Source organism: Cynara cardunculus (assembly GCF_001531365.2).
Source record: "Cynara cardunculus var. scolymus isolate 2C chromosome LG 7, CcrdV1, whole genome shotgun sequence".
NCBI lineage: Eukaryota > Viridiplantae > Streptophyta > Magnoliopsida > Asterales > Asteraceae > Cynara > Cynara cardunculus.
This window is the reverse complement of record NC_037534.1, coordinates 2,146,048-2,160,480: the sequence shown is the minus strand read 5'-3', so window position 1 is coordinate 2,160,480 and position 14,433 is coordinate 2,146,048. Positions and strand designations below refer to the sequence as shown.

Genomic DNA, 14,433 nt, shown 5'->3' with positions numbered 1-14,433 from the left:
ACATTATCACACATAAATCCTATGAAATCCCGTGAAATACCAACAAGCCACCCATAGAATTTCAAAAATCTGTATGTGGGATTTCAAATCTGGGAAATTCTTTAAAACAAAAATCGGTTTGAATGGAATTGAATTCCAAATTCCTCTAAATCATACGAACCAAACGGGAACTCAGTTTTCCGTCATTTAAGGGTTGTTTGTTACCTCTTAATAGTTCCATTAAGAGGCAGTTTCTGAATCGTTAAGAGGTGGATTATGTTTGACAAAAAAATGTCACTTAATGGTTTTAAAAACTTCTGAATGATTTTGTATCATGTGTCTCTCTTAACCATTCAGCATCTTAATTTCATTGTAAACATTTACTAAACAATTATATTTCATTTTGCATTGTATTATTAGAGTCTATTAATCATTCAGATCACTTAATCATTTTGTATTAAATCATTCAGCAATTATCAGTTAGGTAATTAGAATTGGATGGCAAAAAGCCATTAAATTTAAAAAGGTTCTTAAAAGTCAAATGGAACAAATGAACACCAAGGGTTCTATGGTGTAGTGGTTAGCACTCTGGACTTTGAATCCAGCGACCTGGGTTCGAATCCCGGTAGGACCTTTTTGCTCCATTTTTTTTTACCAGCAATAGTGATTTGTTTTTTGGAATTATATTTTTAAGGGTCATTTACGAAACACTTACCCGATAAACAATTACTGGTAAAATTTAATATTATCATTTACTTATCGAATAAGATTTTAGTCCATCAAAACGATATTGTATGCTGCGGTTTACCGTGGTAAGAGTCGTCGCCCTCACTTACTAGGTAAGACTCTTGGTTATTTTTTCATACTTACCGAGTAAGATTCATGGTTTTTACCATATTCATCCGGTTAGGTAATATGACTTTGTAAGCGTTTACCCAGGTAAACGTTTGGTAAACGGCAACTTAATATGACTTGGTAAGCGTTTACCCAGGTAAACGTTTGGTAAACGGCAACTTAATATGACTTGGTAAGCGTTTACCCAGGTAAACGTTTGGTAAACGGCAACTTAGTTGGTAACATGATGGGTTGACTTTGTCCAAGTGCAAGGCAGGTTTTGGGTTCAATCCTGGACCAACTGCTCTGCTAGTCTCAACCGTTGAGTAAGCCAAAAAATGTTCTATCACATGGGTGTTCTTAATAACGGGTTTCATATGAGACCGGTTAAAATTACTGGTAATCAACTTTTCCCAAATTACTACAAAATTATTTGATTTGATAGTTGTTGAAAAATCACTTATTTTAGAAAAAATATCCTCAATTTTGTCAAAATCTTTTATTCCATTTTTTATTTTCAGTTTTATGAGATAAATATTAATGATGTAAATCTAAATAAAATTTATATTTAAGATTTTTTTTAAATATTTATTTTATTATTTGTAAAATTCAGAAAAAAAGAGTAAGGGGCCGTTTACCAAACACTTACCCGGTAAGCGCTTACTAGTAAAATTTAAAACTACCACTTACTTACCGAGTAAGACTTTTGTCCACCAAAACGGCATTGTATGCAACAATTTACCCAGTAAGCGCTTTACTATGGTAAGAGTTGTCGCACTCACTTACCGGGTAAGACTTTTGGTTCTTGTCTCCCTCTTACCGGGTAAGATTCTTGGTTTTTACCATATTCATCCAGTAAGGTAATGTGACTTGATAAACGCTTACCTAGGTAAGCGTTTGGTAAACGGCCCCTAAGATGGATTATTTTTTAACCAATGGATTGTTTATCAAAATCTTATCGGCAAAAGTCACCACTCTCACTTATCTTATCAGGTAACATTTTCGGCCATTAAAGTGGATGGTTGGTAAGCGTTTTTTACCTGGTAAGAATAGCATCTCTCATTTACCTTATTATGCCTCTTAGGCATATAGCTTCCATTTTTGTTCTAGAAGGTGCGTGTTTTTTAATTAGGAGGGTCAGGTTTGGAAGGAAAAAAAAACTTGGCTTTTACATAAAGCTCTCTTTTAGAAGCTTACTGATAAAGTCATTTTCTATATCATTAATCTGCTACCAAACAATCATTTATAGCTCATCGAATAAGTTATGAGTCTCATTAAGTTGCTAACAAACAGAGCCTAAACGAATAAAAGGAAAAAAGAAACAAGTTAGTTATTAGATCAGTTGTAGAAGAGACATTGATATATAAGCAGTCTGCATAAATTATACACAACAATGGCTACACAAGAAAAGCCAGCAACAACAAGAAGATCTCTATTCAACACTTCAAAGCAAAAGAATGATGATTACCAGCATTTCCACATCTTTGCCGCGGTAGCCGACGCGTCCTCCGCCCCCACCCGCCGAGACTTTTCTCCAACGCAACCTCCCTACAAACCGTCTGCTCAACAACCACCGCCCCCGGTGGCGGCGGCGGTAGCTTAGAAGAGGTGTCTACCGCCATTAACTGCCGCCTGCTCCTACCGTTTCTAGCAGCAGCTTTCCTTTTCGATAAACTAGACTGCCAAGAAACACCGATACTGGAAAACGCTTCTTCGAACGTTTGAAGATCTTCCGTCACTTCCCGCCGAGATAACGTAATGATATTTGGCAGTATATCTTTCTGAAAATCTTTCCTTTGCCTTCCCCTCCTTCCTTGCCCCTTTCTCGGTGTCCGTTTTGAAAACGAACCCGTTTCTTCTTCTTTTTCTTTCTCCTCCTCGACGATCGTTGGTTTATAATTCTCGTAACTTTCATCAGAATCTCGAAGTTTTAATGTCATGAACTCAAAGTCATCCATGCCTTCAGGAATGGATTCTTGATCCATTTTGATTGAACTTTTCTTGAACCCGTCAGACGTGATCACCACCGCGAACCACATCAAAGTGGCGGCGGATGGTTCTTGAGGTGGGTGGCAAGAATCTCGAACCTTAGATGATGAAATGGATACGATAGCTTCAGCTGCAGCCTTATCGAGCTCGAAATGATCATCCATGGAACCATTTTCGGAATCCATTTCTGGAGAATTGGTTTCGGATTCAAGAACTGCTGGAGCCTCCAAATCTATCTCCATTGTAGCAATCTTGACAACGGATCCCAGGAAAGGAGCATCTTCTTCATCAAGAGACAAGTTTAAATCAATATCCGAAATGCAGTTTTTCCCGCCATTATCTTCAACTTTGGGGTCGTAATCAGTCTCTTTCGTGACCAAATCTTCTGAGTTCTGTAAATCGATAATGGGGACTCCAAGAATCTTGGAAAAGCTCTGGGAATCGTCGGTTTTTACCTTCTTGAACTCCCGTGGATCGTTACCCTCTGCCATTTCGGCTTTCTTGAAAAACTGCTGAGAATGGTTCTGCAACGAGTCCAGGTTAATAGGATAAACGCTCGTTTCTTTTCCGTTCATCTCTTCACTCTGCAAACATGGTTTTGCCACGAGCCAAGAAGACAGCCGTTGTGCAGGGGTTTCACGGTTCTTCCACATGTCCATAAACTTACGTTTTTCGCTAACACAAATTTCTTCAAGGTTATCAGATACCGGATCTTTGGATTTGATACCATTTAGAAAACCTACAGGTCTTGAATTTGTCATCAATCTTGATGACAAATTGCCTGCAAAAGAACTCGGGTTTTGCCTCATTGAATCAGAGGAGCCGGAGCCGAGCCAATGGTTATGATGAAGAATTGTACCATTCTGACCCAAAGAAGTAGTGTTTCTCCATGGTAAAACTAAGGATGGCTCAGGGTTGATCGAGCTCGATTGAGGATTGGAAGAGCGAAAAGTGGGTGCCCGCAGAAAATCAAAAGACGGGGTGTGGTTTCTTCCGCAGATTTCAACGCCAAATATCGTTCTTTTTGCAGCCGAATCCCGCTTTTGTGGTTCATCTGCAAAACAGTCTATACTGTTCTTATTCCTAACAGATGCTGAAAAATCCGTCTCCTCTATCTGGATCGGTTCATTCAAATCTGCCAAATTAAACACTTTCTCCGTGCTCAAACTGTGAAAATTTCCTACTTTCTCTTCTACATCAGCAGGCAATTCTAAATCGATCACTTTTCTTTCAGAAACGTCGCATTTTGAGGTAGATGCTCTACTAAAAGCCGAGCCCACCAGAGAAAAACTAGACGATGCTTGACTTGGAAAACGACCCAAATTTGATGTTTCTGGCAGCACCGGATTCATCAAATCCCTCTGCCTTTTGTACAGCCGGTGTAGTTCTTGGAGCTGGAATGCAAGAAAACGTTGATAACACGAAAACTTCAAAACAGAAGTATATTCAAGAACATCACAGAWMKTGTAWGTTCAAGATTCAAGAGGTTAGATGCTAAAGAGTAAAGAGGTCATTTCCGAGAAGACCCCGAGCTAGTATGAAGTGCATGAAAGTGAGGTTAGATGCTAAAGAGTAAAGAGGTCATTTCCGAGAAGACCCCGAGCTAGTATGAAGTGCATGAAAGTGAGGTTAGATGCTAAAGAGTAAAGAGGTCATTTCCGAGAAGACCCCGAGCTAGTATGAAGTGCATGAAAGTGAGGTTAGATGCTAAAGAGTAAAGAGGTCATTTCCGAGAAGACCCCGAGCTAGTATGAAGTGCATGAAAGTGAAAAAAAACAGATAAGCTAAGATTTGACAAGCTAGATATGAGTAAACAATAGCAATACAAATATCATTATAGCCGAAGGTGGGGTCAGGAGGGTATGATATAAGCAGACCTGGCATCTACCTTGAAGAATTGGGCAGTTGTTTCCGAGAAAACCCCGGCTAGTGAGAAGTGTGTGAAAGTGAACAAAACATGTAAGCTAAGAGCCTAAGATTTGAAAAGCTAGATATGAAGTAACCATTGCAATACAGATATTGCTATAGCCGGAGGTGGGGTCGGGGATAAGTTGTAAGCAAACGGCGGAGGTGGGGCCTGAGGGTAAGATGTAAGCAGACTTACCCTCTATCCTAAAGAGTAGAGTGGTTGCTTCTAAGAAGACACCCAGCTAGCGAGAGGTATGTGAATGTGGAAAAAGGAACAAATAAGCTAAGATTTGAAAAGCTAGATATAAGTAAGCAATAGCAATACAAATCGATGCTAAAAATGGACAAAGAAACCGGACCTGATGCCTGAAGATCGATTCATGCTTCAAGATAGTTTGCCTAATTTGTTCTTTAGCATATCCATCCGTGGCTTGCCTAGTTAGAAAATAATCGAAATGCTGACTGTTTCCGGGGCCAGAAATCATGCGACTTTTGTCATCGTGATATAGGTCCCAGACACCATTGCAAAAACCGTTGTTTAGATCCATCATTGAACCGGGAAAATGTGTCTTGGATTGCACTTTGGCTCCCATTTCTGCAACCAGATCAAGAAACAAACCAATTCATATCAGAACAAAGTAAGGCCCATAAGCTACCTCATTTTTTTAAGCTTATTGAAGAAGTCCCGTTTGGTTAGCCATAAGCTAGCTTCTTGAAATACTACTTAAAGTAGCATTTCAAGTAAGCTAGAAGTAGCATTTCAATAATGCTCGGAGAGATTTTTTCCACTTTTTTTCCAATTATACCCCTGGTATTTTTCTAAGTAATTAGTCTATAATGTCATTTTAGATCACTTTTCATTGTCGTATAACTTATCGGCTAGTTTTTACCAAACATGATCTAACTTATAATTATAACAATGATTATGGACAAATTATAGTGATTGTAAACACAGAAGAAACCATCTTATTTGACCATTTTTAGTCCGAAATTACTCAATCTCGCAAAATATAGTGTTTGTTCATCGTTTTTCTTGCGAAAAACGATTAGTTGTAACGAAAAAGGCGAGTAAGATGGTTTTAAAACTCGATCAATCCAAATCATAATTAGTTCAACGTGTTCTTCAATGATGATCATCAAATCACGCTAATGCTCAAAGTTCATTGCTTCTAATCTTGCAAGTAGGTAACAAATCTGAGCTCAGAGAGATATGTAACCAGATTCTTAAAAAGGTTAACAGATATCAAAAACTTTTATCACAAAAAAACAAAAAGGATTGATGTTCACTTTGCTTTTTGATGCATGAAAACAGTAGTTTAAAAATCAACAGATGCACAGAAACAGTTGTAATCGGCAAACATTGAACAGACTGCGATTAAGGCTAGAAAATGAGAAATAATCACAAATCAAACCAACAGCAAATTAATTTCTAGAGTTAATCGAATCATAAAACAATAAAAACGGTAAAAATTAAGAGATTTAGAGAAGAATCCACCTCATACACTTTTAATTCTCAGCTAAAATCGTAAGAATCCTCGGCTGAAGAACATCGATTTCTGTCAGAAATTGCGAAATTCGAAGTGAACAATCAAACAACGCCGATAATCGAGCTCTGTGATGGCTTCCATAAACGATAAAAAGGAAGAAAATTTCCGATCGGCTGGTCCACTTTTTGTGATCAAAACAGATACGAGAAAAAGAGAGATCCCAGATAAGATAGATCCCTATCTTCTCTCTCAAAATCTCTTTGGTTTTCTCTCTCTAGAAATCAAGAAGCCATGGGTAGAATGAGTTGAAATTTGTCAATATGTCGTCTTTCTCTGATATTTAATTGCACGTAGATTGTTGTGATTCGATTATTCATTGAATTTCCCATTTGGAAAGTATAATCTAGAAAAGAATTTAAGAAAATGGTTATGGAGTTTGGGGAAAATCGTAGATATAGATATAGATATAGATACAGAATTATGTATGTATATATGTATCTATATGTCACCTATCATTCATTGCTTTTGGATTCCTCCACAACTTTTATGTTTTTTAGTGTCAATACAGAATTTTTTGACATTTACCATTTTAATTTTTTTTTCTTCCAATCTCCACTTTAAAAAAAAAAGGTTAAATTCTAAATATATATGATTGGATTCACGTGAAACCAACATGTTTTTGTGAGACCTGTGAAATTATTTTTTTATTTTTGAAACTTCATAACAAAACGTAGTAAAAGTAAAAGAAGTTGAACCTTCACAATGTTTTGATGTGAAGTTTAAGTGTAAAAAAGTAGTTTCATGAAAATATATTGGTCTCACGTGAACCCAACGACACACACACACACACACATATATATATATATAGAGAGAGAGAGAGAGAGAGTTTGTTTCAAATGCAACCCATCACATTTGTACAACCAATGCAACCCAATAAATTGAAATATTTATAGAAATCATGATAGTTTATTTATTATGATTTAAATATTTATGGAAGATAAATAAGGTTCATTAATTATCATCAATATTTTATATTAGAAAACAATCAAAACTTTTATAAAAATATATATTCATCAAACAGTTGATGTTGAGTTGTATTGGTTGTACAAATGTAAGAGGTTGTATAATAACTCACTTCTCTCTCTCTCTCTCTCTCTCTATATATATATATATATATAGAGAGAGAGAGAGAGACTTGGGATCATATGAGACCAAGGTTTTTTCGTGAGACCCATAGGACCAATTCTCAACCTTTGGATTAGATCTACAATTTCAACATTCATAATCACAAAATTGCCACGAGACTTCTCAATAATTACAAAATTGTCACCGTGCAACTTTGGACCATTAGATCATTAGCTTATAAAGTTGATCAATGAACATAAATTGGTCTCACGGGTCTCACGAAAAAACTCTTGGTCTCACGTGAACCCAACTATATATATATATATATATATATATAAATTAAATCTTTTTTTTTCATATTTTAATATATTAATTTGATATATAATATATGTTTAGTAACAGTTTTTGTCAATTACACATACAAGTTGTTTGATTGATTATCCATTAAATCATGTACGAAAAAAGCTGTCTATATGAATGATCTGTCTTTATAGATTAAAAAAGTTGATTTGTGGGAGTTTCTTCATAAACGAAAGGTTCGTAATTTTTACTTGAGAGGGGTAAGTTTAGAAAAAAAACTTTATTTTCTGGATAAAACTTCCTGTAAAAACTTACTGAATATCTCATTTTCTATATTATTAAGTCACTATCAAACATTCGTTTATAGCTATAACCAATTAAGTTATAAATCTCATTAACCATATTAAGTTGATAACAAACAGATACATAATATAATAATAGTGTTTTATTATAAACCTAAAATTTAAAAGACATTATTGGTAAATTAAGAAAATATATTAACACAGCGTATTAATATGGGTGTTGTTATATGCACTTTTTTTTATGTCAAAATCAAGTCAAATTATGCATTAAAAATATAAAAATAAGTGTTAATATTGATGTATAAGAGAAAAAATAGTATGAATGATGCATTTAACCTCCCTATTGATTAATAATTCATGGGTGTCCACTCATATTGTGTGGTTTGGGACTCATCGGGTCGGTATGGTCTAACCGAAGTCAACTGACTCACATGGAATACAAAATGAGTTTTCATCGAGCTCGTCGCTTGTATAAAAAACCAAATTGTACCGCATAACAATTTTCCAAATTGTAATATATATATATATACACACACACACAGAGGTTCTACAAACCAGTGAAATCTAACAGACTGTACGAACCATGTGGCTCGTTGTTTGATTGAATAAAATTTGTTTCATGAAAATGTTTAATATGATGAAATTGTTTCATATAATTCTTTTCTTGATGAAAATTGTTTCATAAATTTTAGTTTCTATGTGGAAAAAAAATTGTTTCATGTATTTTTCATTTTAATGAAATTTGTGTCATGTATTTTTGATTAATCAACCCTCATATATTTTTGATGAAATTGTTTCATATATTATTGACTAACCAACCTTTATAATTAAGAAAAAAAACACTGTGTCATATTATTTAATATGATCTATAGCTAACATATTTCACATCCCAGTAGTTATAAAATCATAAGATTAAAATGAATTCGACGATAATATATTCATACAATAAAAGGTTTCACTGTGTCCTGATTACATAACAAAAAACAGTGCAAAACAAACTAAAAAGTTTCACAGTTAATCCAAAATACACAACATAATTACAGTCTAAAAACAGAACTAAAAGATCGCAATCCAAAACAAACGCTCCAATACGTCTCCCCAAGAGACTCTCGATCTGGGTTGGGTTTTTTAACGGATACGACAGTGGGATGTTCTTTATGGACCTATCATCGTATCTCTAATTATCTATAAATTTTATTATTATATAGCTGTATATACAAGAGTGTTTTTGTGCACGTTCAGTACTGTTTGATAAAAATTCAAACTGAAAACAACCCTTGAAAATTCTAACTGCATATTTTAATGTGTCGTATCCGTAACAACGATGTATAAAGGTGACAACCTCATATCCGATAACTTCACCGGAGGTCATTCCGCTGCTTGTATTTCTTCATCGTCGGAGGACTGGTGGATGGTTTATACAGTTTGATAAACGATTTTAAATTGTAAAACAAAATTTCATGATCTAAAGTTCATCCAATTAGTAATCGTCTGTTCGACTTTACCTTAAAACAAGTTGTATAAAAACCTGATTCAAAGTGTTTTACCTGATTAAATTTTATTTTTTCATTTACCTGTTATAAGGGTGTGTAGAAAATCATTGTATCTTATTGGAGGTAGCTAGTTGGTATAAACTTTTACAAGGTGTATGGACTTGATTTGTAATAAACTTATAAATTGAAGGACTGTAAATGCAATAACTGAAAGTTATAGGATAAACATGTACATTACTATAAGTTAAGGGACTCAAAATGTATAATGTACTATTGAGATTTCTAGGCATCACAACTTTAACCGACATATAGAAAGAGTGGAAGCATATCTCATCATTACCAAGGCGCAACAACCGTCACGCGTCTAAGTAGCACGTGACATTCACACCCCATTCCTATACCAAACTCATGAAACGCATCGATTATTGTTTAGCAACTTGTTATTTTTTTAATCATCAAATATTATCAGATTTGTTTAATGAATTGAAATCTGTCTGTTTAGTTTATAACGGAACTGGAACGGAATGATGAAAAAAAGACAAAAATACCCTTTTCTTGATATATTTTTTTAAAAACATAACTTTTTAGTAGCATTGAAAACAGTAGCATCGAACAACCACATAACCATAGAGCAGGGCCTGCTATTTGGGGGGTTATAATCAACTGTTGTATACAATTTGAAAATAGTGGCATTGAACAACCACATAATCATCTACTTTGTATTGTTAGACCATCACAAAGACTTTGAGAAACATACCGTCGAACACAGTTTGAGAAACATTAGGATTTATACAGTTATGAAAACAGTAGCACACAGTTATGAAATAGTACGATGAAAAACAATAACAAGTAGCATAAATCAGAAATAGGAATACCCCTCAAACAGTAGCAGGTAGCATAAATCGAAGAAAGAAGCAGCATAAATCAGAAAATCGAAGAAAGCAGTGTTCAACCAGGAAGAAAATGTGGAAACAGTTCAATCGAAAATCGAAGTGGAAGCAGTGTTCGATCGGAAGAGTGTGAGGAAGAAGGAGAATGAAGTGGCTAGGGTTAAAAACAATGTAATGGGGTAATTTTTGTCATTTACATAAATTGGGATGGAATGGATTTTAATTCCATCACTTTCCCCTAAGGAATGGTTAAATCCTTCAAATGATAGATTTCAATTCAATCAATTCTATTCCAAATGTAACCAAACATTGGAATGAAATTTGATCAACGGAATTGATCATTCCAATTCCATCACATTTCGACGGATTCCGACGAACCAAACGCCCCCTTAGTACAGTATGATTAAGTACTCAAAATGATTATGAGACTTTCATGATATAGTGTAGAATAAAATATAATTGTTTGATAATTATTTACAACGAAATTAGGGCGCTGAATGGTTAAGGMAGACTCATGATACAAAATCATTCAGATGGTTTTAGAACCATTAAGAGACATTTTTTTGTCAAACAAGATTCATCTCTTAATGATTCAAATACTGCCTCTTAATGGAACTATTGAGAGATAAACAAACAACCTCTTAGAGTCTGTTTGACAGTTGTTGAATGGTTTGGTGTTGAATAATTAAGTGATCAAAATGATTAAAAGGTTCTCGTGATATAATACAAAATGAAATATAATTGTTTAGTAATTGTTTATAATAAAATTAGGGCACTGAATGGTCAAGGGATGTTCAAGATAAAAAAACCATTCAGAAGGTTTTAGTACAATTAAAAAACAATTTTTTTTTTGTCAAACAAGATTCAGAGTTTGCCTCTTAATGAAACTATTAAGAGGTAAATAAACAACTCATAAATCAATAGATACATAATTGGAATCTAGACTGCTTTTGGTTTCTAATTTAAATAGCATTTTACAGAAAATAAATTACAAGAATATCTTAAAAACATATACTTTTATAAAAATAATCATGGGCTTTTCCTTTCTTTTCAAGAAATGCTAAATGGCCCGTCAAATATACAAAAGCTGACATGAATGTACAAAAGCCTGTCGATAATGTGACCATCGGAGACGGTTACACGTCAAAGGGGGGGGGGGGGAGACCGCGTCGGCCGGCACTGAATGACCCACCACCCGAGCCTTTCTCTCACTCTTCGTTTTCCTCCTCCTTATGAGCCAATGTGACCACTCGTATTATTTTGTCTTTTTTGCATTTATTTTTATATAAACTTAAGAAATTCCAACACTTCAAACATCAATCGATAACATTGAGAAAATTCTCTCAGTAACAAATACTGAGAAACTCTTTAAAATCAACCAAAAGACTTATTTCCGAATTCTCAAAAATCAATGTTAACGTCCGTTGAAAAGTTATCTCCAAATCGTTGACAGCTTTTGTACTTTCACGTTAGTTTTTGTGTATTTGGTGGGTCATTTAGCATTTCTTGAGGAGAAATGAGGAACCCGTGATTATTTTATGTAAAAAAAAGTTTTTTCAGGATATCTTTGTAATATTTTTGTAAAAAAGACTGTTTGAGTTAACAACCCGTTGTTTTTGTGGTGGCACGTGTCACTGTTTCATTCATCCGTCATAGTGTAAAAAATTACAGGGTCGTGAAATATGTCACGGTATCAATTTTGTTGCATGTCATGTGTATATTTTGAAACTACAATGATGACGCAACTTGGTAGAGTTGGTTTGCAAAGCGTGTTTTTCTACCTCAAAACCAAATTCGAATTTTGTTAGTGTCATTTTATTGGGTTTTAGCTTTTAATTTCAGATATATTGTGTTTTTGAAAAAAATATCGTGATAAAATACTTGAGCACATGATATCGCATACGAAAAGTAACGAACTAACCAACAACCAATGATGATTTTGTGAAAAACATCTCATATTTGTTTTCGTATAGTCAAATGGTGTCAATACCTGAAAAAAATTATGGGTCCATCTCTGAATCAACATGTGTATCAACTTAATTGGTAATAATTACAATCAGTTGATAGTATCATATTAATTACGTAAACTTGGTTGGTACACGGTATAAGAAGTCGTATACATGGCAGTACCATGATACCGGCTTATTTAATTATTTTTTATTTTTTTTTCAAAATTTTATTATTGAATATTAAAATTTATAACTTTAACTATTTTGTTTGAATATTTGAATATTTGCAAGTTTATGCATTGCAATAAAAACAACCTTTGAATATCACATTTTCTATTAACCTGGATATCCAACCCGCTATGCGAGCCGACTAATCCCATGGCGACCACCTGCTTTGCAGATAGCCCGAGTCACTGCATTGAACCTTCGTGGCCACAATGAGATTTTTATTCCTCTTTAGATTTGAACCTGGATCTCCTGAATATCACATTTATTACCTAAAAAAATCAAAATGTCACTCAAAATTTGAATATAATGGCAAATTTCATATATGTAGCTTAAAGCATGTATAAAATCAATACCAACATATAACAATCGAAAACGCTGGTACCAAATACAATTGATTGGTAAACGGAAAAAAAAAATGTGTACCACTTGAACACGATATTGGAGAAGAAAAAAACCTTAGTATCGTACCAAATCATTCCTAAAAATATAAGTTGAAGGGGAAAATTGTCATTTTGAGTTCGATTGGGTTGAAAATTGTTACATTTATCTCTGTATTTTAAAATTACGATTTTCGTTCTTACAGTTTATAGTTTATTGTTGTTTTCGTTCTTATGATTTAAAGTTTATTATCGTTTTAGTCCTTGTGATTTACATTTTATTATTGTTTTTGTTCTTCATACTTATTGCAAACCACAAGAATGAAAACCCGCAACTTCGAAACCATTCAAAAGTCATAATTTTTGCTAAACCACAGGGGCTAAAAACGTAATTTACAATCACAAGGGGGTGTCTGCTTGGTTTGAGCTTGGCTCCAAATGTCAAAAGTACCAGGAGGTCCCAGATTCAAATCCAAGGAGGAATAAAAATCCCTTTGTGGCCACAAAGGTTCAAATGCGGTGACTCCGGGCCATCTGCAAAGCAAGTGGTCATCTTGGGATTAATCGGCTCACATAGCGGATTGGGTATACAGGTCAATAAAAAAACGTAATTTACTCAATTGCCAAACTTTTTTCTGGCCCATAAGACAATAACCTCTTCAAAAAGCCCAACATTTCCCATATCAGCCGGCCCAACTATGTTTGGGCTACAAACAGCCACAGCCCAATAACCTTTTCCAGGTTGTTTTTTTTCCCATAAAGATATATATTATATTATAAAATATTTCACAAAAACTCTTAAAAATAATATTTTATACATGAAATACTGTTTATTAATGCATATTACATAAAATTCAAGATTATAAGTAAATTATGCATAAGTACAACTTATTAAGCTCCATGTTGGAATTCGTGTAACTAACTGTAAATAAATATAATCAAATACATGATAAAATTGTCATTTTAAATATATCTAAAATATAATTAAAATAATTATTGAGTTTTAACAGAATACTTAGTTATTATCTTTACAAAAATTATATTATTAAACTAAAAACAAATTACTTCGTCATTAAACTTAAATTAAATTATAATAAAAAAATTTGAATTAAAAAATTACAAAAAAAATGAGAATTTTTATATATTTTTAATTTTTATGATATCTTCAAATTTATATTTTAAATTAAAACATTATTGCTTACTCAAAACCATATGAACCCATATTATAATATCGAAAAGATCAAAAAAATAAAACGAAACATTAAAATCGAGATATATTTTGTTGTATAACGTGAATCTCCCTTTTGGTTTATCAAAGTGAATTGTTGGTTAGCTTCTTTTGTCAGTTAAACACTTACTAGATAAGAATATTCTCTTTTACTGAGTAAGATTTTCGATCTTTACTATGACTCTTACCGAATAAGATTATTGATCCTTATATTTTCTTTTGATTTAGCATACATTTTATTTACTTATCATCCTTGTTTCAATTAAAATTTAATGTTTATTTTACAAAAAAAAAAATGATGGGTACCAAACATAAAAATAATTTTAAAAATCCATCAAAACCCG

General features: G+C 33.6%; 1 protein-coding gene and 1 non-coding gene across 2 annotated transcripts; one reads left to right on the top strand and one right to left on the bottom strand.

The window, feature by feature from the left end:
• Positions 1 to 541: 541 nt before the first annotated feature.
• Positions 542 to 613, top strand: TRNAQ-UUG. Its single transcript has one exon. It is a non-coding gene; the product is annotated as a tRNA-Gln (tRNA).
• Positions 614 to 2,249: 1,636 nt separating this feature from the next.
• LOC112515654 lies at positions 2,250 to 6,157 on the bottom strand. Its single transcript, XM_025122560.1, has 3 exons — positions 5,998 to 6,157; positions 5,070 to 5,305; positions 2,250 to 4,196 (listed from the first exon to the last, which is right to left on the bottom strand). The coding sequence occupies exons 2-3, from the start codon at positions 5,301 to 5,303 to the stop codon at positions 2,250 to 2,252; spliced, it is 2,181 nt and encodes a 726-aa protein (XP_024978328.1). The 5' UTR covers positions 5,304 to 5,305; positions 5,998 to 6,157.
• Positions 6,158 to 14,433: the final 8,276 nt, after the last annotated feature.

Coding starts and splice junctions, on each gene's coding strand:
- LOC112515654 (XM_025122560.1), bottom strand. CDS start 5,303: ATGGGAGCCAAAGTGCAATCCAAGACACATTTTCCCGGTTCAATGATG. Junction 4,197..5,069: donor AATCGATCTTCAGGCATCAG/GTCCGGTTTCTT, acceptor CTTGCATTCCAG/CTCCAAGAACTACACCGGCT.